Genomic DNA, 23,835 nt, shown 5'->3' with positions numbered 1-23,835 from the left:
ATTGCCACAGTTAATTTATCAGTAAATAAAAAGTGACGTCTGTCTGTAGGTTGTTTCCTCTGAATGTTGGTGATATCTCTCCTCGTGATACTGGGACAACATTGGGGTGATTATACTGTACATGTACACACTTTACACTGCAAAGGTGATGCTTTCATTCCAAGTAAACTACAATGTAGTTTCTTTATGAGAAAGTTCAACTGCCCAGCACAGTATTTTATTTTCAAACACCTAGACTACCTCACCATGGTGCCTCTCAACAAATGTCATGTGGGATTGGCTCCAGCTTCCTCCATGATCCTTAAAGGAGAGGCAGGGGAGATAATGGGTGGAAGGAAGAATGAATGATGGATAGATATAGCTGGAACAACAAGCATCCATGTCAAAGAGGGACACATCACTAGAGAATAATGCATGTGGCCATTAGGATCTGACATTTTGTAAAGGATACCATATTAGACTGGACAAATGCATCGTGACAGTAAGGAGCGTGAAATTTTCTTGTATAGAATAAGTGACGGAAAAAAAACAAGCTTAAAAGCTTTTTTTTCTTTTTTTTAAACTATTCGAGTATCTGACACTCAAGAAAATGTGCTCTGTTTCATGTCTTTTGTTCAATTATGTTTAAAGCCAATCTAGTATATTGCTTCAATATGGCATAAATTAGCCCAAAATAATTGGCCTGATAATTCAACCATGAACTACACCAAAGGGTACACACACACACTTCAGAAAATAAATTATGCCTAAATCCCAATCAATCACTCACTTATCTTCTACCACTTTGTCCTCCACATGAGGGTTGCGGGGGACGCTGGTGCCAATCCCATCTGACAGGGTGAAAGGCGGGGTACACCCTGGACAGGTTGTCAGTCCATCACATAGAGGCAAACAACCATCCACTCTCACACAATTTAGATCTGCCTAATCCCCAAATCTGCATGTTTTTAGACTGTGGAAGGAAACAGGAGAACCCGGAGAAAACCCACACACATGCAAACTAAATCCAATCCTATCACAGCAAAGCGAAAAGCATTTTATGATTCCTCAACGTCCACCTGCCATAATGCATGTCTTACCACAACGTGACATCTCCATCCCCAGCTCTGTCTTGGTCACATGAAGAGAGAAATTCACACAAGGAGGTGAGTAAGTTCTCATTTAATTCAACAGAATGAACTTATACAACCAGCGGTTGAAATAATAAATGAATCCCATATAGGCTACATGTTTGTCTCTGCAGGGAAACGGGTTGTGCTTATTTTAAATTCCCAGCTCATGGGGAGGTTGAGAAATTACATTTTCTCCAAGTGAATGCAGGGATTGGGAGTTGGATGGTTGCTATTTTCAATTCAGTCCAGGCCTCACAAGAAAACACTTCATACTTCATCAACAGTTACTTATTGCCTGAATGCTGCAGAGCGGGAACAGTCTTTTCTTCTCTTCTAACCAAAATATGTCTCTTTGTGTGCTCCTCCTGAGGAGAGACTGAACGGAGCATACCTTCTTTGTAAGTGTGAGGTAAGCATGAAAACTACACAATTATTATTGTAATATCACATCATCATCATCATCATCATCATCATCCTCGATGTGTTTCTGATCACCAGTGACAACAACTCTTCATTATTGCCACCACATCTTGGATGAGTCATTTTCAAAAAAATCATCAGAACAACATCTGGAAAAAGGTTAAAGAGTTAACAGCCAAACATCATCATGAGGCTGAATATATACTGGTATCAACGGTACAGTACACTGACAAATAAAAGACTCAGATAAATTATTAGAAGACACGCTATATATATCATACATATCTGTGCATGGCAGGTGGATAAATGTAGAAACTTAGTCTCTTTAACTTTTTTTCTCTCTCTCTCTGTAGCTGAGTGGTGTCATGGGTTTTTTTAGGCAACCAAGCAGAAAGAAGTCTGGATCTGCATGCGAGAACAGTCTCCTGTAAGTCTATGATGGAGGGAGAGTTTAATTAAGTAGAAGACTGGAGAGGAGACCAGACATCTCCATGCCTCCTTGACCTGAAACCCTTCACAAAACAGAACCATTCCTTTTCCTCCATTTCTCTCTCTTCTTCTTGTGCATCATTTTCTTGTCTCTTATTTTTCCCAAATCTCCTCATGTGACGATGAGTTGGGAAGATCCTGGAGAAGTGTTACTCACAGTAGCGATTAAATGCTGCTTGGATAGAAATGGGAGCAATCAGTTTAGAGCTATTGATACTCCTGCCTTCTCTTTGTTGGTCTTTATCTTGGCGAGTGAAAAGCAAAATCTGCCTGCATTCTCCTTCTGCTCATCGTCCTCCCATCTCCGTTTTTAGAAATCCATGGAAATGGAGCGCTGCTGTGGATCAACTATGGTGGTACTGTTACGAGAGCTGTTGCCACGGATACTGAGGGTTCCACAGGCTCCTGCCATCCCGCCACTGATACCTCCAGCAATGCCACTAGGCCCTGGCATACCCACTCCTCCTGACATACCTACTCCTCCTGGCATGCCCATGCCACCTGGCATACCCACTCCACCTGACATACCCACTCCACCTGACATACCCATTCCTCCGGCCATTGCCACTCCTCCTGTTATGCCCACTGGCCCTCCAATCCCTCCTCCTGCTATCCCCGATGCTCCCCCTATTGCCCCACCACCTGTAGCTCCTCCTCCCGCTCCACCACCGCGGCCATAGATCTCGCACGGGATCTCCTCTGTGACACGGTCCTCGATGACCTGCTGGTCGCAGTCGTGAGTCTGTGTGTGCTGCTTGTATCCGTAGCAGCCCTTCTTGTAGCTGGCCGTGGAGTTGAAAGTCTTCATGGGTGGTTGCTTGGAGAAGTCGTTGTGGTAGGACAGCTCCATGGAGCTCAGGGTGGTGCGACTGTGCTTCATGCTGCCGCCACCAGTCGCCACTGAGGCTTGCGAGCCGCAGTGGTGCTCATGGACACAGCGGGACATGGTGGAGGAGCGCCGCAGCTTGTGGAAGCTGTCCAGCTCCTCAGAGAGGTCAGCGAGGTCTGATGACACCTCCTTGTCACGCAGAGAGAAGAGCTCATAGTGGGGAGGATCAAAAACCTCTTGGAATCCAGCCTTGTTGAAAACACCGGGCCGCCGAGCTACAACCTTGAAAAGAGGAGAATCCAGGCAAATCATTAAACTTTGGCGAGTGCTAGTTTTCATACCGATAAGACATTAACTGGAAAAACAACAAATGGATGTCAAAAACTAGGGTCAAACATAAATAGAGATTGTGTGTTTGTCTGCACCACTCATATTATAAAGGTGGTGGAAACACAGACATGATCAAATCCACTCTTGTTCATTTATGTTGTTGAAAAGGGTTTTACTTACTGTCTTAAGAAGAAAGCGTGTGTTTTGTGTGTAACATGCAAATAACCAATCAAAGCGACGTCTCCCATTCCCTTTAAATGCCAGCTGCACTTGCACCTGGAAAGCTTGTTACCATAATAGGGGAATTTTTTACCTGATAATAAGAAAAAACTACCCATTAAAACTGAGCTGATGCACTGACTAGATGACACTATTTGAATTGTGAAAGGTCAAATATAAAGACTATCTTAAAATCAGTTGCAACAGATGTTGTTCATGTCTTATTTCCACTCACATAATAATGCACTAATAATACATCACAGACAGTCAGACGCCTTGTCTATTATAACACAGTGGGTGGTGAGTGGGAAAAATGACAACTCGATCAAAGACACTTGCATTGCAGTTGGTGCTGTGCAGTTGTGATGATCGGTGGCAAAAAGTGTTAAAACATTATACACAAAATACATTTCTATGTAACATGTGCTTTGGCAACATACATTTCAGCACCCCGTCTTTCTTATTGTTGTGTTATGCAGATTCAAAGTACTTGTTGTGATGTACACCACCATCTGGCAGTGTCTGAACATCTTTTAGAGCCGCTATCTTTTTAGTGTTTCACAGTCATAGGCCAAGAAACAAATTTCAGAAGAGTCAAAGACAACAGTGTCCTTTACAACCACAGCTTCAATAGATGCTTTTAATCACTTTATAAATGCTCTTTTTTTTGGCCGAGTGCCCTGTGGCCAGAGTAGAAAATCACAAACTGAAGTAAAAAACAGATGAAGCAGACAGATTAATAGAATATTATTATAATCAAATGAAATTTGAAATAAACTCCCACCATATACTGGAATATTGTTGCTACGGTTTATAATGCTGCAAAATACTAGGGATTTCTTTCCCCTCTGTCACCATAGCTACACGTGACCCCATGTGCTCTGGAATCCAACAATCTCTTTCAATTATCTGCCTTTTCTTTTCTGGCTCGGCGTGTTTTTCTGGTTTACAAAAAAAGTCAGCCATAAAAGACGAGATACCTTTTTTCTCGGCTGCTTCATTTGGACCAGGATGGAGATAATAAGAAGCACCAGAACTATGCCTGAAGAGACACCAATGACAGTCCCATGGGTCTTTGTGATCTGATGGAAAAGCCCCTTAGATCGCTTCTCTGCAGGGGTGAGAGGAGAGGAAGCAAGAAATAATGGAAAATTGGGATTAACCATAACAACTTCCAACTGGGAGTAGTCGGCTGAAAGAAGACAATCACCTTTGCAGTGGTTTTCATCCCATGGGTAGACACAGTTCTGAACCCCATTGCACACCAGAGAGTTGTTAATACACATGTTGCTGTGGCAGAAGAATGTGTTTGCTGAGCAGGGGGCTGCAGGCAAAAGACAAAGAGAAAACAGAATCTATCAGAAACAACAGAAACGCAGTGAACAGTGCTGAGTAAAAGATGAATACACTAAGAAAGGGACCAGAAGCTCTATTTGATGACAATAACAATAAAACGATAATAAAAGATAAAATGTTTCTTGAATGTTGGGAGGTCTAATGGAGACCGATCACACCAGGATGCACATCACCATTTCCACCAGAAACAACTTGTGACACCAGGGGCTGATGGGGAAAGGGAGGAGGCTGCAGCTTCAACAAGCTTCACATCAGGGAAGTTTGAGAGAGGAATGAAGAGAGAGAGTATTTGGTTGTGAAGACAGTTTTACAACTAGGAGCAGATGGAGAGGGGGAATACGGAGAAGTGAAGAAGAAAGGCAGGGGGGGGGAACAGGAGCACGGGTAGGTAGGAATGGCTTTGGGCCATTATGGTGTGCAGATGGTCAGACTGGTGCTGTGAGACACCGCGCATTAAAGTGACTGTCAACGTATGAAGGTTTAGATGGCAGAGATAGAGATGACTGGTAATCGTTGCTGGCTGCTCGGCTCAGGAGATCAATGCACTGCCGGTGAGAGGGAAGAGGGAAGTGAAGGCTCGGGGGAAGATGCAGATGCCTCAGAACCGGTGAACACTCAGGGCTAAACATTAAAGCTACAAATGTGGGAACTGAAACTTGGTTGAAAAGGAGTGGAATGACATATTATTTTTTATGTGTCCTCTGCAGGTCCCAGCGGAGTAATCAACCAAAGCCTGTGGATCAGGTGGACACGACATTTACCCGGAATGAGTTCACTTCAGTTTATTGCCCGACTCAAGGTTGAAATTGTAAAAGCCAATCGTACTATTGTTTACAGCAATAAATGTTGGGGTTTGACAGGAGCAAAACAACAACATTTAGTGAAAGATTTATACAAATGAACCTATGCATCAGGTTTCACAGTAGTGAAGTAGTATTTAACACCACGTTGATGTAGTTTCTCAGAAACATGCCATGTAACAGGTAACAATTGAGCTGAGCTATCATAAGAGATGATGCTCTACAATTGTCCATCCCATTTTTTATGGCCTAACACAATAAAAAAAAAACACCAAAATCGAAACCTAGGTTAAAGGAAGAGCGGGATGTACTCTAAGTATCATCATGATTGAAAGGTACAGTGTGAGTGTCACTGTTACACACAGTGTCAATGTTTAGAGGTGTAATATAAAAGATGTGCTATTGAGAAATAGTATTTTCCCCTTTCTTGCTTCTCAGCTAATCAGAGTGAGTCAGATGATGTTTATTTTTATGGCTCATAACACTACCCATCCTTATATGATGCTTTGAGGTAAATTTGATAAAAAAAATAATAATCCTCACACCACCCTCCAGGTGCTGAAAAAACAACAACTTTGATCTGAGCACAAAAAAACCTCCTCTCCACCATGAAGGCTGAGTAAAACCCATTACAATCCTTCATGTCTCTTTGTCTGTCTGTAGGCAACATAACTCAAAATATAAAGGACAGATTTGTATAACTCTTTCTGGGGATGAAGGTTACAGACCAATGAAGAAACTAGCATCAGTAGAGTTTCAGGATTTTTAAAAGAATCATTAAACTTGTCGCTTATTGCAAGACAGGTTAGTGCCTGAACACTTTGGAAAATTAGAGCAGCCTTGGCAGAGGTTTTTCTTTATTGCCTTCTACTCTTAACAAAGATCATTATTGTCAGACAATGTTTTTTTCAAATGACAACCACTTTAGACAGAACACTCTCTCACCACAAGTCTCTAACACAAAGTTTAAAGTGATATTCTTACAATATTCATATTCTCCTTTGACGACTTGTCTAGTCTCCCTGCAACAGACAGGGTACAAGAATAAGTGGTGTAAATAAAGGATGGATTTCTCCTATGGTAGATACACGTCTGTCTTGTCTTGCCCATTTCTAACACCTTTGACAACAAAACATGTCCTCGTCTCCAGCCCCCTAACATGCTTGCTTTAGCAGAGGCCGACACGCACTGTGAGTCTGTATCGCAAATGGAACAGATCGCGGTCCGCTCCACAAGCGTCACTCTCCTCCGAGCCACCGCTTCCTCTTCCCGGCATGCCTCCTCTGCCTCAGGGTTGAGTAACTCTGACAAAGGGGCACACACATATGTGTGTGTGTGTGTGTGCAACAACTGTGTGCGGTTGGTTGGTGTCCTCCCCATCGAGACGAGGTCACTCTCCTGACACTGTGATCACTTCCAAACTCATTATGCATCGCCCGCCTTCAAAATGTTCTGTTTCTGTGAAGGTGTCAACAACGCTTCACCTCACACTGCCTCAGTACGCAAACACACACACACACACACACACACATGTCTGACTGCAGTGTGTGTGCATGAGTGCATGTGTGGATTTAGTAGAGTCTTAATATGTCTGCTTTACATTTCAGAGATGGCTCTGTCAGAAGATTAGACCACATTAGGGATGATGGAGTGTGAGAGGCAAAACTCATCTTGTTCTCCGAACGACAGAGATTAATGTTTCTCCGTGACCTCCACGTAAACTATGAGCCAGTGCCTGACTCCGACCAAATAAAGTTTGGGGAGTCATTTGAGAGACTTCTCTCGGATGAACTGTGTGATCAGAATTAATTAGGATCCAAAATGGTTTTACGGATTCTCAGCATAAAACAAAACTAAACAAAGAAACCTCACCCTTGATGAATTTAGAACGCCATTAAGTGGTGACTGATGAAAACAACATAAAACCCACGCTTTCAGTGGTACACCAGAGAATGTGGCAATTCATTTATTACTCTTTTCAGGCATTTAATGAAATTATGAGGACAGAAAAGCCAAAGTCTGTCACTTTATGAAACATCAACAACATTGGTATTAAAATGATCTATCCGGCTTAGTGGCTTTATGCTTCATTATGACCTATACAGCCATCGATCGCACTCAGACTTTCCTTCAAACAAAACAAACATAAATTAGTGAAGCACCATATTTTGACAAATTCATTGAAATAGTCACTTTGATGCTTTCTTTTTCCATTACATAGTACCGCCTCGCCTCGGCTCGACTCTACATGGTTTGGTTGGTTTTCCAAGACAATATAGTACCTCCTCAATGTGGGCGGGGTCATCACAGCATGGCTGCATGAAACTGCCGTGATTTCGTTTTATACGTGACACAAACAAACTAGAGAAGAGTAACTTGTAAAGCAGTTATTTTCGATGTAGTGAACTATTAGAATCTGTTAATTGAAACGATTTGTACAGCGGCAGGGGTTGTGATGCCACTCGCTGCTTGTGATCGTGGGCTTTCAGCAGTGCTGTCGCTAAATACACCAGACTCCTCTGTTAAATGATGAGATTTTAGACATTTCCTTGCTTAATGTTGGAGAATAACCCTCGTTTTCAGGATTTCCTTTCTTTTGAACTGATCTACAGTTCGGCAAAGTAAATATATAGAACATAATAACAAAAGTATTTTTTCCAATTGGCATGAATAAAAACACATTTAGTTATATATGTTCAGGTTTTTTAATTATATCCGGTGAAAAAAGTTTTCAAAGTAATTTGAAAACACTCAATAGTGACACACTCAGTATCACTAAGTGTTACTTGTATTCAGTTTGGAAACAAAGTGGTATTGATGCAGAGTATGAAGAGTTGTCCATAATGTAAAAGGTACACAAGGTCAGGGAGACGCTGAAGTCGGGCTCTGTCCTTCATTCATTTCCATACTTCATAAACTTGACCAGGACTCATGTTACTCAAGCCATTAATAATAGCTCATGCCTTAGACACATTATTACCTATTAGAGATTATGATATTGTGTCTTTATTTATTTTTTCTAACAATGTTAAATTTGCCGGTGTCTACTATACAGTGTATGGACAAATAATGAGGCGGCAAAACCCATTTTCCCTTCGTGCTTATGTTGTCAAGGCGACTGTATGGTACTCACGGTCAACAAAGGAAGTGAAAAGCATGCGGAACCGGCTGAGTCGGCTTTTCTCATCGGCCCACATTCGCACGACGCCCACGCCGTTGTCCAACATAACGTCGTTGGCCACAGTGCTGCAGAACTTGGCCTTGAGGTTCTCGATGGCGCTGCTGCCATCGTACACAGCCACAAAGTTCTTCTTGCACTCGTTGGAGTGCTCCATCTGGTACTCCATGAAGCGCAGGTAGATCTGCAGGCAGACGGGGGGAGGAAATCTAAACATACACGCACACGATCCATGACGGCAATTACATGAAGATAGCAATATTAAGAAAATGTTAGAGTGAAAGCCTCAGTATCCTCAGATTCTCTGCAGTGCACTGGGATACAAACAGGTTGATGTTTAGAAGATGGATATAGAAAAGGCTTTGACAAACAAATCTAATTAAGAAAGTCTAATTTAAGCTGCAGTGTATTATTCATTTATGTTTACTTGACGACTTAATTAGTCTTTGAAAATGTTGTGTTGCTTGCTCTGTCTCTCTCTCTCTCTCATCGCTGTGTCTCAGTCCAGAGAATGCAGCAGGGACTGAAGAACAATCTGACAGTGAACACTGTTAGTGCGGGAAAATCCCGGCTGGTTTCATGATGCTGAAGTTGTGCAGCCCAAAGTGAGCTGTGACAGGTTTAAGTGTCCTTAGACCCTCACTCGATGTGAGGGTCTAAGGAAAGAGGGCGACACTTGGTGTTACAGATTGTAAAGCCCTTCAAGGCAAATTGTGTTTGTGATGCTGGGCTATATAAATAAAATGTTGAATAGAATATTTCAATATTTAAATCAAATCACTGAAATGCCTTTACTCTCATTGCACAACTGTACAATGGAAGTCAAATGCAACTCCTTGAGTTAAAAAAAAGATATTGTGATTTGTCATTTCACCTAATCCTGTACTTACACAGAGGTGTTTAATTTAATATAACAAACAAAACACCAGCTCTGAGGAAAAGTGTCCTCACCTGCATTTCGGGTTGTTACGTCTTTACGACAGTGATCAAACAGAAACTGCAGTAGGCTCGTGACAATTTTATGTTGCCCCTTTAATTATTTCATCATTTTGGTTTATCGTGATGGCACTTTTATTTGTGTGTAATCTTGATTACCCGCTTGAACTGTGGCGACTTTTACGAGGGCTGCTCCAAATGATCTTAACTTTGTTTATCTAATGGCTTTAAACGTGTTATACATTCTGTGCCACTTGAAGGACGCCAGCGTGCAGCGAGTCACAGAGTCATACGGCTAAATGTGCTCTGTGAAGAGCCTGAAGGCTTTATGGCTCGCCACATCGCGTCTGTAAGTCACATGAACGCCACGGCACCTTATCTCTCGCTCATTGGCCTCAGACAAAGCTGTGTTACACAGCGTGCAACACAGACACCTGTAACCATGCAGCAGTTGAGTAGCTGCTGTTCTGCTGCTGCTGCTGCTGAATGTGCCGCTCTGTTACTTCTGCTTCTCTGAGCTAATGTTTGACCGGGCAACTCGGAGCTGCTGCTAAATTCGGATATGCTCTTTACTGCGGCCTCGTGCTGCACATGTCAGACCAGGGAAACGACCGCGGGGGGAAAAATCGGTGTCTGTGTGAGACGAGTGAAGCAGTGCATGTGTGCATATGAGAAATACTACTCACTACTTACAGAGATTATGTCATTTGTGACTCGATATGTGCAGTTCTTGTTTTATACTTATTGTAGGAGCCAGTATTGAGTCAATGTAGTTTAGGGTTAGTTTAAATGATTAATGCGGGATTGCTTGTAATTATTTTTGAACAGTTGTTCATTGGCTTTAAGCCTTTGAGTTAATATTCTTGGAAGGAAAGGAACGTGGCTTTGTGGCTATGATAGATAGAAGGATAGGTAGATGTGTACTGGAAAAATATTATATATATATATATATACATATATATATATATATATATATACTGTTAAATCCATATATCGTCATTCACAACCTGGAACATCAAGGGCATATTTCTGTGTTGTTATATGTGGATGGAAATGTAACCTGGATGTACGGCAAGTGGAAATAAATGTGCAAACATTTTGAGGAATTTGAAACAGTACAGACGAGTCAAGCCCAAAGGAACCTGCAGCTAACCACTAAGTTTACGTTTGCCACTACATTACAATTACCTCTTTAGCACTTTTCTGGGACAAACACTGTAATCATCATCATGGAGACCAAAACCTGTTCCTAATGAGGCAGAACCTCATTTCTGAGGAACTGGTTATGGTTAAGGTTAGAGGCTGTCCAAATTAATGGAAGTCAATGCAGAATCCTGTGTGTGTGTGAGTGAGTGTGTATATAATGTAGGTATGTGAGTATATTTTGCTCGGCGAAAATTGTTCCAGTGTGAAGAGGGAGAAACTGTGTAGTGATGAACTGAGGCTGGCAAGGTTATGATTTAATTTCAGAGGGTTTGTGAATATTGGCTCATAAATATAAATAATGAGAACATATCCCTGGCCTGAAAATGTACTTATAAATCTGCAGGGCTGTATTTCTTACATATTTTTTTTTTCATTTGTCTGTTTTGCTTTTCCTTATAATGTCATAAATCACATTCATTTCAGTTTTTAAATCTTGCCTCCTGACTCTAAATTGAGTCCAAATAAAAATCCAAAACACAGTTTGAAACAATGACATTAGCGTATCACAAGGGCTGCAATTCAGGACATATAGTATGTTATGCAGCACATCGGACTCAGGGATTATACATTACTGTTAATCCTTTAAGTGGTGGTATTTCATAACTTTGAATTCTCACCATTGCATTACAACAAATCTCCAAAGTATGAGCTGTCCAGGAACTGCAGGTGGCCTACGACAGCTTATCAAAAATACATTCATATTAAGTTTTTTTAATGACCTAGTGTAACACTCACAGTGGCGCCTATCTCTCATAACTGATGGATAGTAATTGGTAGATCATAGAGCACTTCATTATGTGCTAGTTCACTGACGGAGCGGTGGCTTTCAAGCAGAAAGAGAAAAATGTGTGCTGTGATTAAAGGTTTGTGTGAGCCGCAGGGGAGTTTCAAATGTTACGCTGGTCACTGGGACTCCGACGTTTAAGAATGGCTGCATTAGAATATAGAGTCATTCATATTTTTTGATGGATCACACGATGGGGTAGTGGCTAGCACTGCTGTCTTACAGCAAAATGACCCTGGTTCACAACCCAGTCTGTTTGTCTTTGTATGTTTGTCCCATGATGGACAGCCGTCCTGTCGCCCTATGTCAGATAAAGCATAATTCATTCTCTGAAAGAGGTTCAACCCTATTTGAGGAACATGCTCAAACACATTTTTAGTACTTCTATAGCTAAATAGCATAGTTTCCATAGTCTAAGTGACTGGAGCACATGAACAAAATGTTCAACAGGGTTAAAGGAATACTTCACCAATTTGCATTTACCTTGGTATAGAATAGGGGTAGTAGGCTTCCCAACCTCAGTTTCCCCTGAGTTGATAAATATCTTCATTATTTTCTTTGTTACGAGCTCGCCAGTGACACTTGGTCCTGTTAGCTTAACTGTTAGCAAAGATGGCGGACACTGTTTACATTCTGGGAATGAGGTACCGCCCCCCTACGAGTGGGTCTACGTAACAAAGAAAAGAATGAAGATATTGACTGAGGGCAAACTGAGGTTGGGAAGCACAATTCTTCAAAAATACTACCCCTATTCTAGTAATACAATGCTAAATGCAAATCGGTGAAGTATTCCTTTAACTGAACGTCATCCCTTTGACATCTTCTTTGCTTACTTTCTTTCACTTACACGTATTGATACTGCAATAATTAACAAAAGCATCCACTGACTCCAAATGTGTTATTTCAGTACAAAGGAGAACAGATGCTGTGAAAACATTGCGGCTGTCAGGAAAGAGTGACGTGCTGAAACTAGTGACAGATGAGGGAACACGCTGCACACGATCACTGCCCACAGGGTGACTTTGGACTTGGATTTAGAAATTCTGAGCTCTTCCCAATCTTGATTATATTCACAACATCAACGTACTTAAAGTCGCCGCACGCCGAAGGTCTTCGTGAGAAATTTCTAAATAATTTTCTGATCAAATGTATTTACTTTTTTTGTTAACAATTTATATTCATCTATTCCGGGATTAAATTATGCACTGCACGTGTCACCAGACATGTCATTTGTGTCTTATTTGTTGAAATCCACTTCATGTCGTGACAGCCATCAATAAATAAAGTAAAAAAAAAGTTTTCTGTAGCCAACGCAATACAACGCAATACTGGAAAAACAACTGTAACCGATCATTTTGTTCAGATTGGTGCACCTGTGTCGTTCATTACGATAACATTGAGTGTTTTTACAGATGAGTCAGACATGATGCAGTCCATATACTCTATAGTCTTCACAGTGCTCTCCCTCCTCCATTCTGCCTCTAGTATTTGACAGGCAGTCAGTGTCTTTGTGTGTTTTGAGCACGGAGCTTTGATGAGAGAGCAGACAGGAGGAGGAGGTGGGATGTAACAGTTGCATCGTTGCAGTGTAGCCTGCTTTTGCTCTCTTTCTCAGACTCCTCCAACGTTCTTTTCTCAGATAACTTTATTTATTGATGGCTATCCAAAAGGATTTCAGCAGATAACATGACTGTTTAAACAAATTACCCACTCAAGCTTCGAAAGCCGTAAAGAGAGAGAGAGAGAGGGAGAGATGGATGTGCACCAGCTGGTACTGATTTCTACATTTTACCATCTTTCACTGTCGTCAATATGAGGCCGAACATTGACATGACGTTAGACAAAAAGAACTGTGTTAGTCCGACTAAAACTGGAAATGCATGTAAAGATGTCAGCGTGGGTCAAAATCGATTTGGTGATATACATATTTTAATTAATAAATGAAGATGTTCTAAAGTAAACAGTCCCTGCCACTTTCACTCAATACTTGATGTCCCCTCGTGGTGGCGAAACTTGGGGGGAAGTTATCTGGCCATGGTGGAGAAAGCTACGTTAAGAGATGCTCCACCCACGTTCAAATTATCAGACTTTATGCACTTTGTTCTCTACGTTGTGAATAAATAGAGAAATCCTAACTTTTTTACAGATGTTTGGTTTTCTTCAGGTACACAGATATATAGTGACGTATCGGTATATGACTGTCAATATATTGATTATCACAGAAATGTTGTATTGTCATATTATTGGTATCTTGGACCACATATCGTGTATCGTGAGGTACGGGGGACAGAAATTGTGCTAAGTTGAATTTCTCGACCCATCCAGATAAATCGGTTGGGAGTCGAAATGCATAAATATGTTCAACCGGACCCAAACTGGCCAACGTGCTCTGCACGTTCTCCACAGCTCCCACACCTGACCTTTGACTTGGAAATAATAGAGGAAGCCGAAGAGGAGGAAAACAGCGTAACGGCACAACCGCACAACCTTCGCTCCTCGACTTAAGTGTCCATGGAAATTCATGTGAGTGTCTCTCACATGAAGAGAGATGAATAACAGTCCTTGACTATACGTCATGTTGGGATCTTGGATGTTTACAGAAGTCATGCAGTTGTCAGACATGTTACTGTGGCTTTGAAAATGAGTCACCCACGCACGCATAAGCACAGACCAGCCTCAAGACATTAGTTATTATAAAATAGAGATTTCTGAAAGTTGCAAAGATGAGTCACCAGCATCATCTATGATAGTGTACGCTTGTATGGTCTCCTTTACTGACCTTGGACTGAGGGGGGGCTCTGATGGTCCAGATACAGTCCAGAGCATCACCGGGCTTCACTCGTTCCTCCTCTTCCACCTGACTGGAGCGGATAATCCCGTCCCAACCACCAATTTCAAACTGACAGTCTGTAAGAAAGAAGAAGAGAAGTGTGTGTGTGTGTGTGTGAGAGAGAGAGAGAGAGAGAGAGAGAGAGAGAGAGAAGGTGATGGGGAGATAACTGAGGAGAACAGTGAGACAGGGGTCGTATGGAGGTACCTGGGAGAAGTAAAAAAGGAAAAAAGAAGAGGAGAAAACAGAGTATGGGAAAGGAGGAGTAGAAAGGTTAGGGTAAGAGAAGCATGACAGACAGGATGAGATGAAGGATCCTATTTAGAGAGGTAAAGGATTTGAGGTGGAACTGAAGTGAGCAGAGCAGATAAGGACAAAGACAGATGAACGAAGGCAGGAAGACAGGAGGAGAAAGAGGCATGTATTCTCTTCATGTGTCTTGTGAACGTGCATGTACGTACATCCTCTCACTTCATGTAAAAGTGTGCTTGTCAAGGTGCATTTGTGTGCTCAGCATTCACGTCAGAGGCAGAGGCAGAGAGCGAGAGCGAGCGCTTCTGAGCACAGACCTGTTCTTAAAAAGGATCTAACACAAAACCATCCAAGTAGTGAAGAGCTTACCTGGAATGGGGTTTAGCAGTCCACCCACGTGCAGATGGAAATCAGGGTCTGAAATGATAAGATTGGAGCGGCACTCTCAATGCACACAGCAGAAATAGGTGCGCAGAGAGAACACAAGATAAAATCTTATTACGGCAGGCCAGATAAAGCAGAAAAGGGTCGGATTGAAGCTAATATCGGTCGCTTGATGGGCGATGCTGATTTCTAGGCACACAGGGCTCAGGTGTCAAATGTGCGACTGCTAAGGACAAAGGAAATGGGAAAGTATTGCAGATCAAACGCGTCCTTCCTGCCGATGTTCATTTCTGACTCACAAAGTTGCCAAGCAAAGATGAAAAATGAAATTTAAAGAGTTTAGAATCGTCGTCTTTCAGTCCCACTGAGGATACACTTCACTTTAGACTTCACTAGGTCTATGTGCAGAGAAATGAGCTTTAGTAGTCTGAGGGTGCACAGTGACATTAGCGTGCCCTTACCTGCAATAAAGGTGTACTTGATGCGGAAGCCAAGGCCTTCCAGCTCCTCGTCGCTGGTGAACTTGATCCACATGAAACGTCCCGTTGACGTGACCAGGCCCGGATTTTTTCCTCCGCAAACTCGATCGATGAGCGGTGAGAACCCAAAGGGCCCATCCCGGATTTCTATGTGATCGAAGCGGCACTCGAACGACGGCTCGATGTAGTAATTCTTATCGAAAGCCAACTGAATCCTTTGTCTGGGGAGAGCTTTGGCGAACAATGGAGAAGGAGGAAAAAAGAAAAAAAAATGAGGCCACAAAAACCAACAGAAAGAATATAATTAAATCTTTCTTCAGCAGGACAAAGACGAATCTGCATGGAATTCTAAAGCAAAGATTAAAAGTAAAGTGAAATCTCATTTCATCTGATGTTGTAAGTAATCACTTTTTTCTTCTTCTTCTTCCTTTCATCCCTGTGAATGTCTGGATGACTACTTTTCTGAAGTTGGCTCAAATTTAGGTGCAGGATACAATTGTACAGGTGCATTAATATTTATACCATATTCTTTATGTAACACGGTCTACGATAAAAGGCTGTCTCCTTCTTATTCAGATAACATCGGATGAAGTCACAGTGTGATCAACAAGTTCATGTGTCAAGTAACATTTGGTACCTGACGAGGGAAGCACGACACTGGACTTTTTGCCGAGATCCGAACATTTGAACTTCAACACTGACGGAGTTAATGAAGTATTAATATAAAAGAAAAGTGTTTTTGTGATGTGGTAAGCTGAACGCTCGCTATGATCGTCTTTTAAAAATAAACACGAGGCTCCATTGCGCGGACATGGACACGCACAGAAGCGCACACAGACGGAGACACAGTCCGACACGGTCTGAGTCACTGTATCCAGAACAGTGCAAGCACGACATTAACTCTAATTCACAAGTTCATCTCTCACGGTACACGTTTGTCAAGAGCAAGTCATGCCTGCTTTGGGATATGAATCATACGAAGAAAAAGAAAAGACGCCAGGGAAGCCAAACATGCACCATTAGAGAGGGAACAGAGTGAGGTCAGCGGGGGTTCATGTTTACTGTATGTAGCTGTGAAGTTAAGGTGAAGTGACACACAGAGAAACTCTGCTCTCTGTGTGAAGCTGTGTCTCAGTTTGGATTTCAGCCTGTGTGGTGCTGTTGTTGTTGTTGTTGCTGCTGCTGTCCCTTTCTGTTGAAAGCAGCAGCTTGTGTCCCCGCTTCCCCCCCCCCCCCATATCCTGGTGTGTTGACTCTCTTCCTATCTCACTCACTCACTCACTCACTCACTCACTCACTCATTCATTCACTCACACATACACCAACACACACAACAAATGGCACAGCTTGATCTGGAAAGAGCATAATGTATAATCACTCAATCTATTGAGATGATGAAGTAGGGGACATGACACAATCAATGAGCCTCACTAACCACAAATTAGGATTACAAAGCAATCTGATTAGCACTCTCGTCAAACGTGAGCACCTACGTGTGTCTGCGAGAGGCGGAATCACAGACTCAAAGCTCCGCAGCTCGGATATGAATATGACTGAGGCCATTCAAGACCAAATAATAGCAAATGATGGGTTCCATCTGGCGCTTTCCAGACTAACTGTGACGTGCTGCTGCACACACACACACACACACACACACACACACACACAGAAACACAAGAGTCACGTCTCTTTCTTCAGAAAGTCTGGGCTTGTTTTGTCCACAGGGGGAGCCCTTGAGCCATGCGTAACACCTATTGAGCACTATGGCAGTGAACACATCAAGCGCACACACACACACATCTGCATGAAAGGCTATGCTTTAACTTCATGGACAAGGTGACAGATTTAGTATGAAAACACATCAACCGATATCCCCAGACCTCGTCTCCCGTAGCTGCCAATGATGCTTTACACGAGATTACTTCCTGTGCAGCAGGAACGCGTGCAAAGCAGCGACATTTCCACCAAAGCTCGCTTGTGTAGCAGATGTTCATCTCTTTTATGTTCCATTCAATGGTGGAGTCTTCTTGGCACACTCTGCCAGGAGGAGAGGATGAATACAGCACTATTCTGATGAAGCCAGAAGTCAGGGCTACCCACAATCCACTGCTTCCCATCTTTCTAAATAAGGGTCTTTAAGTGCGTGCTGGTGAAACACATTCGGATGGCTCATTCAGGAGAACATCAAGCGAGAGCTGGCCAGTATTTCTGTCACGGCGTATATTGTGATATAATTTTTTTAACATAGGTTCAGTATGTATTCATATGATGTTTGTGCAAACACTGAGAAACAACACGCCGCTGCTCAAATCTGAGGTTTCTTTGTTTAACCTTTCGTCACCATGTCTCATTTCCATTCCTCCTACACCATTTGTGATATCTATTAAATTGAATAATTCAATTCAAAAAGCAGAGAAATAGATGGTTGAATAACCACCAGATATTGAAAGTTGAAGTCACTCACTGAACATTGTTTTGACAACTCTACAGCTATACAATCAAAACAAATCCAGACGGCCTAATTATCATGACGGTCATAAGAGGGTTAACTTTTAATTTGATGTTATCCGTCGATAAAGAATTTTAAAACTACAATTTACTTTGTTTCTTCAAATTTCACTATGGAGTAAAACTTATTGTTTTATTATGTGATATTTTATCACAATAATTACCAATAGAGTATAACAGAGATAAGGTTAAATGAACCCTCTTATGACCCTCATGACCATTGTTTTATTGTATGTTTTATTGCTGTTGGTTAGGTCTATTAAGGTCATTTTTATATTTTATTTGTCTTATTTATCTCTGACGTACAGCATCCGAGTGAGCGCTTCTGCCCCTTTTTTCCAAGATAACTAAAATAATGTCACTCAAAAAAAGGCTCAGCTGTACCTTCCAGGATGTAAACACACTCCTTGTTGGGTGGGTAGGTGTTTGGGTAGTTGGGCGACGTGAACACGCCGCCATTGATGTTACGGACCCACGTGCCACAGTCATTCTGGTTGGGGCTCTGGACGCCCTGTTCGTTTGGGGAGTCTGAAGAAGCAAACAGATTATGGATTATTGAGGCGAGGGATCAATGAGGCAGAGTTGAAATAGGGGTTAGAACAAGAGTGAGGAAAAGACAGGACAGACTGAAGAAAGGAAGCATTTAGTCCACTGATACAAGGAAAGATAAGGCCTCTTACCTTTAATTCTCTGCGCCAGAGCAACAGCCTCTTCTATCAGGAAGAAGAGTATCCACGCTGTGAAGCACAGATATTCCATATTAGTTCCAGGCGACGCTGTAGGAATGAATTTACGTCTTTGTGTTCAACGGTGACAGCCACAATGCAGGTGTGCGTGTTAATGAAAAGTGAATATATACTGTAGATCGATACAGTTTGAAGAAAACACCTGACGGATTCAGCATATTTAAAATATAATGTGTTTGTGAGAAAGGAGGAAGAGAGCTGTGAGAGAAAAGACTTATTATCCTCGATTGTCTACTGCTTTTTCCTCCGTATGAGGGTCGAGGGGCAGCTGCAGCCAATCCCAAACATTTCCTCTCACAGTCACACCTGTGGTTAATTTAGGGAGTGTGGGAGGAAACCGGAGAACCTGGAGAAAACCCATTCATTTGGTGATGAATCCTCTTGTAAACACAGAAAACAAAGCTACTTCATTTTAACACTGAGGATCTACATGTATGTACATGCATTATGGTTAAATATAGTTAAGTTTCAAACACTTCAAACAGCATCTTTTTTTTCAGTGAGTTGAGTCAAGTGTTGTGCATCCCTTTCTCTGTGTGCTTCAGTGCTCATCACCCTGAGCTGTGGCTGCAATTAACAATCGTTTTCACAGCTGGTGAATAGATGTCATTTTTCAGATTAGCTCATTTCATTCATTGTTGGTTTAATACAATGTCAGAAAATAATGATAAATACCTTAAAAAAAACCCACCAAAGTAGAAGTAACAATAACTCAAAAAAACAGGTGAATATCATGTACGACAAAGAAGCTAGAACCAGTAAATGTGTTCTAACACACTCAAAGATTTGACTGACAACTGATCATTAAACCCATCCTTCCCAAACTAACAATCTGTAGCTGTGCCGTTAAATCTGGAGTCCATAATTTGTTAAACTGGGTCAGCAGGATACATACTATCCAGTCTGACAGTAAAACGGTGTACACTCGTGACGATTAGTAACAGTTCACCGGAGTAAACACTAGTCCACTCAGTTTCAAACCATCAACTCTCACTCCAGCTACTTGACTGTAACTCGCTAATCTGCAGCCTCTCGGCACCAGAAACATGAAGCATTAGTGGGGGGAGAAAAAAAAAACAGGATTACAGGCTGCAAAGCATGACGACAGACAAAAGGTGAAATATGCTGCATTACAATCATATCTGCACTAAGGGCAGGCATGTCACAGCTTCTGTCACTGCCTCGCTCTGATAAGCTGCTGTAGACCTGAATCCCCGCTGAGTTCATAATAGGTTGGCCCACTCACAGCAAATTAGAGAGCGAGCATCAGCCGGGCTCATGCAATGGCATAATGGCACCCAGGAAGGACGAGAAGGAAGGAGGGAGGAAGGAAGGAAGGAAGGAAGTCTAGGAGGCAGAGAGGGAGGAAGGACAGAGAAAGAGAGATGGGTCCTAATGAAGAAGAGTGTGTGGAACACAATTGCACCAGTGGATGTATATTTTTGTCTTGAATGGACAAAACACAGCCCTGCAGGCTCTTGAACGCTCATTACTTCAGTCTCCATTATCACAGGCGAGAGTGTTAACAACCACAGGTGCATTTGTGCAGCGGGCCACCCAAACAGATGCTCTACGTCCTCGCTGAGGCTTTCTGCATTAACCGGGGACTAAACGGAGGAACGTGTAATCTGCTGCCGCACTCGGCGGAAGCCACTACGTCTTCTCGTCACTTTAAGGGCTTTTGGTTGGAAACACTGACAACACAGATCGCAAGAACCTTAATCTATAAGGCTGTTTCACACGTTAGCCTGAGCATGAGCCGCCACGTGACACGTTAACAGGGCAAACGGTGACACATTTAATGTAGAAAGCACATGGTTAAACTGAGCCGTAGTCACTTCAGCACCAACGAGGAGAACGTGTGAATGTGAATAGATGGATGATGACTAACAGTCTGTGAGCAGAAAAACAAAAACAACTCAGCGCTCTGTGTTTGCCCTGTGGTTGGGGTCATTCATGTGCAGCAAAGTTCCTCAAATAAATATTAAAGGCACTGACAGACCTTCTTTTTTTCTTTTTTTTTTTAGAGTGTGACCTCGGTTGTTCTTTCAGAACGGGTGATGTCATTTCGAATCCCCACTCCATTTGGAGTTGCACACAAAGACGACCATCTGCCTTCTTCTCTCCAAATATAAAAGAGTAATTTGTTGTACTGTGTCGAAATAAGGCGGTGGAGACTTGAATGAAAGTACGAGGATAAAGGCTGAAGCTACAAACGGGCTACGAAACAACAGGTGAAATAATGAGTCAGCCAACGAGTGAAGACAGAGCTGAAATGAAGAATGCATTAAACTCAAGGGAAGCAACACACTGTTCAGGGGCCTTTTTAAGGAAACTGGGGCCCCCAGGGATAATTAACCCGTGGGGCCAATCATCCAACCAACTCTGTCATTACAGTCATTGATCCCTCCATCAATTATATGTGATTATACAACACAGATCCATTGGTGCACTTATTTACAAATCAATTGAATGCATTAAAAAGTCATTCCTGATTTTTGTAGTGCATTTTAGTTGGCATAACATTTCTGCACTGAAATATCAAAAAAGGACCAGACTAATGCTCTGTATTCTGTTGAGTAGTGTACTAAAAACACATTTTCTATTCAAGGAAATGAACCATTTTCCTTTAGCTGCATGCCTTTTAATGACGGCACAAAGTGAGCCAGTGTGTTGTCCTTTGTCTCCGCGTCTGTAAAGCACAAACACAACGAGACGACAGCTCCAATAACGCCACGCTGCTTCCTGACGTCATTAAACTCAATCTTTTGGGACTGTTTTTTTGTCGCTTGTGAGACCCCCTGACAGCAGAAACGACATAGGCTACTGGACGTTTGAAAGCTGAATTATGAAATTCGCAAAATAAACGTCAAACAGCACCAAACCTCCACAGAGTGTGTCACCTGCCACCTTTACTCACAAGGTAAATGTTTATTAAAAATAATTGACAACTGAGACCCAGTCAGCCACTGGGGGCAAAGGTTACAATCCCTGTTTTTTTTCGAATTCTGTAGCACATGATGTCAATAATGTCAATTAAGTTGTTTTGCTTACAGGAAAAATGAATGATAAGGAACAGCAAAGCACAGATGAGTGAACACCAGTGTGATTGACAGCTGCAGGGCAATGTCTGTGAATTTCCGCTTGCTGCTGCTCAAACTTGCAAATTCCAAAGCTTCAAAGCTGGGGTGTGTTGGAAGACTAGGGAGACATGTTTATGAACCCAAGACATCATCTTATTGTTGCAGATGGGGGGGTCTCATCTTGGGGCCCCAGGGGCAGGAAAATTGCCAGTTCTACTGAAACGCCCGTGCCTGTGGACGATATAACCGTTTAATGTACACACATTTTACTCGTGTGTGGTGTAACCACACACAGCTGATGCAGTGGAGTGTCTGCGCGTGCCTCAGGTGATGGTGGCAGGAGTGGAGTCACCTGAGCATCAGCAGCAGCAGCATCAGCAGCAGCAGCAGCAAAGTGCACACACACCGTCTGTACTCACGCAGCTCAGCGCACAGTCTGGGGATTTGCCACAGAGGAGGAAAATTACGCGCATCTTTTTTTTTAGTGTGACCACAAAGAATATGTGAGAGAGACAAGTTGCTACTTCCCATAATTTGACCTTAGTTGTCCATTATAGTCACGAATCACTGGTTGACAGCGCGCGTATGGACGGAGGCACTCCTCCTCCTCCTCCTCCTTCTCCTCCTCCTCACTTCAGTGCCCAAAACTGGCTGCAAGCGTGAAAACGCTGCCAGACACTCATTTTACCCCCATTACGCTTAAATAATCCAGCACACAGGAGAGCTGCAGTGAAACAACTGATCATTTTTCAGTGAATAAAACATTCATTGTATTACTATCTGTTGTCTAAGGTATTTTTCTTTTTAATCCAAACATGACTGGAGACTGGGTGGTTCAAACCAGTCAGACCGAACCCAGAAGAACCAGCCATGGCTTTGGCAGAGCAGATGAAACGGTGAACACTGAAGATGGCATGACAAATAAAAGCAGCAATATTTGCCATAAAAAGTCACATGTGGGCAAGTAAAAGCAGAAGACAGTGATCACTTGTCACTTTGCATCTTTATCAGTTCAAGAGAAATTCACAATAAATGGTGAGGACTTTGGTTCGGAGATGATCCAAATCATTCCGTGCCAGAAATTGTTTTGAATTGCTACAAAATAAGAACCCACTAAATAGAGAGAAAGCAAAAATAAAAGACCAAAAAGCTAAATTAATTGAATGCACAATTGAAAAGAAACTGGATTCTACTGTTGGGGCGCGCACCACAGACGCAGCTCGTGTTCAACTCACCTCCGTTCATTTCCTCTCACGGTGTGTGATCCAACCCTTTTTCTTGTTTTTAAAAATGTCCTCCTGTTCTGATCATTTTCAGGGACCCGATCACAAAATCCAACTTTCCTCCGCTAACAGTAAATCCATCACGTAGAGCCACGCTCCAGAAGAACCGCGTGCGGCGGCGGCGGCGGCACAGAGCTCCTCTGCGGGCGGCGATGGCGCTGCGTTTGGCTGCACGACGACGGAACACTGACTGACTGACTGGCGAGGGTGAACGCGCTTCAGCCGAGCACCGTCAACATCACCATCGTCACTGTGAGAACAGCTTCCAGTGGGGAGAGCCCGAGAGCACACGGCATGTGGGGAGAGGCACGGACCCACGCGGACTGACGCGCTCTTGGACAGGTAAGTATCCAGAATACGCGTAAGGATGGATGATGGATGGAGAGACACACGCATAGAGATGCACAGACAGAGAGAACACAGGAGGAGGAGGAGGAAGAGGAGGAGGAAGAGGAGGAGGGAAGATGGTCTCTGTCCGACCCTCGTCTGTGACCAAACTAAGAAATGTTCCTGAACATGGCTCATTTAAGCCGTGGGCGCTGCTTACACCGCTGAGTGGCTTCTCGTGAGAGTCGTCAAGAGCGCACACGAAATAGCCACATTTCCGGTCA

The 23,835-nt window shown here is 42.7% G+C and overlaps 1 protein-coding gene across 1 annotated transcript; it reads right to left on the bottom strand.

Moving 5' to 3' along the window:
• Positions 1-1,145: 1,145 nt before the first annotated feature.
• On the bottom strand, positions 1,146-23,347 carry LOC131460019 (neuropilin and tolloid-like protein 2). Its single transcript, XM_058630250.1, has 10 exons — positions 23,177-23,347; positions 18,793-18,849; positions 18,497-18,640; positions 15,587-15,835; positions 15,111-15,158; positions 14,439-14,566; positions 8,689-8,917; positions 4,610-4,723; positions 4,380-4,510; positions 1,146-3,132 (listed from the first exon to the last, which is right to left on the bottom strand). The coding sequence occupies exons 1-10, from the start codon at positions 23,184-23,186 to the stop codon at positions 2,332-2,334; spliced, it is 1,911 nt and encodes a 636-aa protein (XP_058486233.1). The 5' UTR covers positions 23,187-23,347; the 3' UTR covers positions 1,146-2,331.
• Between the last annotated feature and the right edge of the window lie 488 nt (positions 23,348-23,835).

Source organism: Solea solea, chromosome 5 (assembly GCF_958295425.1).
Source record: "Solea solea chromosome 5, fSolSol10.1, whole genome shotgun sequence".
Classification (NCBI taxonomy): Eukaryota; Metazoa; Chordata; class Actinopteri; order Pleuronectiformes; family Soleidae; genus Solea; species Solea solea.
This window is presented reverse-complemented; position numbering and strand designations above follow the sequence as displayed.